Genomic DNA, 4,334 nt, shown 5'->3' with positions numbered 1-4,334 from the left:
GTCTCCCAACCCCAAAATCCAAAATATGATTCTATGGAAACATGTGCTGTGCCAGTAGGAAGCTCTGCTGGTCTGGAGCTCTCCTGCTTGGTCAGACCCCCACTTTTCCTTTCCATTACCGATCTCACAGCTTTGCAATAACTGCACCTCTCCCCTCCACAGCTGGCCTCTATTTTTGTGCTGGGAGTTATCATTCCTCCCCCTGAGACAGCAGCACTTATCATAGAATTACGGCCTGGGTTGGGAAGAACTTCAAAGATCATTTAATTTCAACCTCCCTGCCACGGGGGGGTTCTGCATGCCCTGCTCTGCAATGAGCTCTTCTGTATTTATTGGTGGTGCATGGCAGAATCCTGGATCTGCTCTCCTTCCCCTGTTTTATCTCATGCAACAGCATACAGAAATTTAAACTGCCTCTGTGTGAAGCAGAGGGAAAAGGACTCCGTGTGAGTGGCCATAGCAGATAAGAGCCCAGACCTCCCCACACACCTCCACCACACACCAGATTGCTGCAGAAGGTTGGGGCAGCCCGTTGCCACCGCACAACTACTTCCAAGGCAATGAATGCTGGCTGCAGTCAGAGCTCCTTAAGCACATTAAGAAAGTAATTGCAAGTGCCAGCACCTGTGTCAGAAGGCTTTCCTATTAGAGCTGACTGCAGGAGGCTGCTGCTCTGAGTGCTTTGGAGGGGGCTGGAAAGCCTTGAGGCAGGTAATGGTGCTTTCTGGTTGGGTTTGTTTGGTGAGCGAGGGGTTATTTGGCTGTGATGTTGGTGGTGTTTTGTTTTTGTTGCTTTTTTTTTCTTTGCAATATTGTGTGTTGCATCAAACATAGGTTTGATGCAAGTTAGCTCCATTCCTTGGGACTGAATGTGTTTTCTTAGCTTTGAAATCACTCCCTTCTGTGCCACTTCAATGCTGTCAGTCCATCCTTCTGTGTTCTATGAAGTGCTCTGTAAAACCTGGAGTCATAGAATGGCTGGGTTGGAAGCAACCTCTAGGATCATACAGTTCCAAGTCCTGCTATAGGCAGGAACATCTCCCTCTAGAGCAGGTTGCTCTGGCCTGACCCTTTCCCTGCACTAGCAAGGGATGCAGAGCAGCTCTGCTGTGTGAGGAGGCAACTGCTGAAGTTCTGGGTGTGCAGAGGAGGAGGTATGGTAACACAAAGCTTCTTTCTGTTTCCTCGAGTTTGAACTCTAAGTTGTGGGTTTTGAAGACCCAAATAAAGCAAAAAACAGCTTTTCTTTCTTGATGTGCTCCTGGAAACAAGAAGGGTCTCTTGCAGTTCTTGGTGTACTGGTGCATTTAACTATGACTTCTAAGCAGCTTGCCACCAAGATTCTTGAACTAGAAAAGCATTTTTTAACTAAATACTTGGAATCTAAAAGCTCTGCAGGTGGTGGCTTAACGCAGAAAGGCCCCAGCTCCAAATGGGTCCCACACAACATCCCTCTTCTGATCAGGGTGCTCCGTAGGACGCTTCAGTCAAGCACCCTGAATGCAAAAAGAATGTTGTGCCTCCCAGGTGGAGCTGCTCAGAAGACAACACGTGGCTGACCTTGCTGCCTTGCCTGGGGGAGCTGCTGCTGTGTCCTTGCTGATGCGCATTGCTGGCATCCTGCTTGTTGTTTCCAGGAGCTTGTGCAGTGTGTTGGCTGCTGCTGCTCTGTGACATCCCCGACCCCATGGGGCTGGCCGTGGAGATGCAAGCAGGGCAGGTGCTGCTGGTGCTGTTGGCTGCCTCTGTGGTGATGCCTGCCAAGGACCCTCTGCTGAACGTCTGCATGGATGCCAAGCACCACAAAACCAAGCCTGGCCCAGAGGGGATGCTGCATGGCCAGGTATGGTGCTGCTGTTGGGTTGAGTGGGGCTGTCTGTCCTTCCCCACAGGTGACTGGGGCTTAGCAGCCACCTGCCTGAAGAAGGCTTGTGCTGAGAAGAAGGCCTGCTTGCTTGCTGCTTCCTTCTAGGCAAGGGCTGAGATGGTGGTGTGGGTAATTGGAATCGTGGTCACTCTTCCTTTCACCACGGGGCCTCCTTCCCAAGTTTAGGTACTGAAGATGAGAAGATAATGGATAGCAAGGGAAAGATGTTTTCTCTACTCCCTCTCAACGCTACAACCCCTTCTCTTACTGAAGGGCTCTGATGCCAGGTCCTTGGTGTGGATGGGACTAAGTAAGCCAGGATGCAGGAGGTGCCATTTTTTCCCTTCCTCTGCCTGGCACCCATTTCTGCTGAGGATCTGACCCTCAAGGTTCTCCTCTTATTTTTCCTCCAACACAATTTTGCTGCGATCTTGAGTTCTTTGGTCCAAAATACCCAAGAGCCACCTGGAGAAGAAAAAGTACTCTTGTTGGAGGCTTTATGGCATGCTGACACGTGCAGCATCCTTGAGCTCCCTTAAGACCCTCTGCACAGCCTTCTGCTCTGTTGCAGTGTGCTCCCTGGAAGGACAACGCCTGCTGCACAGCCAACACCAGCTCAGAAGCCCACAAGGACCAATCCTACCTGTACAACTTCAACTGGAACCATTGTGGGGTGATGCCACCCAAGTGCAAGCGTCACTTCATCCAGGACACGTGCTTGTACGAGTGCTCACCCAACCTGGGGCCCTGGATTGACCAGGTAGGGTCAAACTCCATGTGATGGAGCGGACATACAGTGCTGTCACGTGCTGTATGGTGGCCCTCCATATGATGTGCTGTGGCAGTAAAGGTGTGTGCTGCCCGGGGATGCTTCTGTTTTTCTACTGGGTTTGAACAGGTGGATGGAATGGCTGCCTTACTGTCCAGCCTCGTTGTTCTAGGGCTGATCTTTTGGCTCTGGTTTTGGACAACAGTGGTCTGGGCTGGGAGGGGACTGTAGGGTGCAGCAGATCCTGTGCCCCAGCTTTCCAGGGCTCCCACCAGCGTGCATGGTCCAATTCCCTTGTAGGCTGACAGCAGCTGGCGGCGGGAGAGGATTCTGCATGTGCCACTGTGCAAAGAGGACTGCGAGGAATGGTGGGAGGACTGCAAGGACTACGTCACGTGCAAAGAGAACTGGCACAAGGGCTGGAATTGGGCAACAGGTCAGTGAGCTCTGCAGAGAGCCTTCCCTCCCCCTGCAGGAAAGGCCCCCGGAGTGATCCTGCTCCCAACCAGTGGCTGCTGTCACTTCTCTATGGGGGTTGCAGATGGGGAAGCAGCCAAGCCACCAATGTCATTGTTGAGGTGTGACGACCTGAGGGCAGGCTGCTGGCCTGCTCTTCCCTCTGGAAAGAAGCATTCAAATAGCTCATGTTCTTGTTTCCTTCTCTGCTGCTTTCCTCAGGAACGAATCGCTGTCCCTGGGGCTCCATGTGCAGGCCCTTCACCCAGGTCTTCCCCAGACCCAAAGATCTGTGCGAGAAGATCTGGTCCAACTCCTACAAATACACCACAGAACGCCGGGGCAGTGGGCGCTGCATCCAGATGTGGTTTGACCCCGCGCAGGGGAACCCCAACGTGGTTGTGGCCAAGTACTACGCCTGGAGGAAGCGATCCGCTCCTGCCAGGGTGCAGGACGTGACTCCTGAGACAGGCAGAGCTGCGTGCGCCGTGCCGTGGCTCATCCTGCTGCTGGCCCTCGTGCTGCTCACTGCAGGCTGGGGGTCCCATGGCTGGAGGTCCCTGTGACAGCTCCCCGAAGGGATGCGGCTTCTCTTTCTGTGAAGGAGGCTGTTCCTGTGGCATGAGTGGCAGTCAGTCTGTTCAGTTCACTCGTGTGCCCCAGTGGATGCTCAGCATGGACTGTGCTGTTGGACTTTGCTGCTGCCTCCAGCTGATGGAGGCAGTGATTTCCCATCCTTTGTATCTGAGCTCCTTCTGTCTTCCTCCCCTGCCTTTGCTGCCTCCTGCCCATAGGGCAGGTGTTGATGTCTGTTCTCTGGGTGGGTGTAGTGTTTGTTTGTGATCCTTTTCTGAGCACCACATCCCTGGAGAGTGGAGTTGGTAATAAAAGAATTGCTCTGAATCAGCCTTGTCTGGAGGCCACGTCCTACCAGGGAGGAAGAAGCTGGGGTAGAACAGAGCTACTGGTCTGGGTGGTGGCAAGGGATCTGCAGGTGTGGAAGTCTGCCTAGGGGTTGGAAAGCTGCAGCCTTATCTCCTGCCCTGATCACTCCTTTAAAACTATGCTCTGCTGCATCTCGCTGCAGGTGATGCAGTTACATCCCTGCATGGGGATCCCACAGCAGCCCGTGCCCAGATGGGGCAGGACTGCCTGTACTGTCTTCTCCCTCATCAACCACTCTGCTGTGTTTCTTCCTCCCCCATCTGAGTTCAGGGACTCTGGGATCTTCTAGGCACAGAC

General features: G+C 53.2%; 1 protein-coding gene across 2 annotated transcripts; it reads left to right on the top strand.

The window, feature by feature from the left end:
* The first annotated feature begins 394 nt into the window (after positions 1 to 394).
* Positions 395 to 3,998, top strand: LOC128088643 (folate receptor alpha-like). Of its 2 annotated transcripts, none has more exons than XM_052699386.1 (5): positions 395 to 711; positions 1,528 to 1,843; positions 2,439 to 2,627; positions 2,937 to 3,072; positions 3,315 to 3,998. In XM_052699386.1, the coding sequence occupies exons 2-5, from the start codon at positions 1,688 to 1,690 to the stop codon at positions 3,656 to 3,658; spliced, it is 825 nt and encodes a 274-aa protein (XP_052555346.1). In that variant the 5' UTR covers positions 395 to 711; positions 1,528 to 1,687; the 3' UTR covers positions 3,659 to 3,998. The 2 variants fall into 2 exon arrangements, with proteins under 2 accessions (XP_052555346.1, XP_052555347.1); XM_052699387.1 differs by having other exon boundaries at positions 396 to 711; positions 1,638 to 1,843.
* The last annotated feature ends 336 nt before the right edge of the window (positions 3,999 to 4,334 follow it).

Source organism: Tympanuchus pallidicinctus, unplaced genomic scaffold, assembly GCF_026119805.1.
Source record: "Tympanuchus pallidicinctus isolate F22 unplaced genomic scaffold, pur_lepc_1.0 scaffold36, whole genome shotgun sequence".
Classification (NCBI taxonomy): Eukaryota; Metazoa; Chordata; class Aves; order Galliformes; family Phasianidae; genus Tympanuchus; species Tympanuchus pallidicinctus.
The sequence above is the reverse complement of the archived record's forward strand: the minus strand, read 5'-3'. Positions and strand labels throughout refer to the sequence as shown.

Excerpts from the sequence above, each read along its gene's own strand:
- LOC128088643 (XM_052699386.1), top strand. The coding sequence starts at position 1,688 with ATGGGGCTGGCCGTGGAGATGCAAGCAGGGCAGGTGCTGCTGGTGCTG. Across the intron at positions 2,628-2,936 it reads TGGGGCCCTGGATTGACCAG|GCTGACAGCAGCTGGCGGCG; the intron begins GTAGGGTCAAAC and ends ATTCCCTTGTAG. Across the intron at positions 3,073-3,314 it reads GGGCTGGAATTGGGCAACAG|GAACGAATCGCTGTCCCTGG; the intron begins GTCAGTGAGCTC and ends TGCTTTCCTCAG.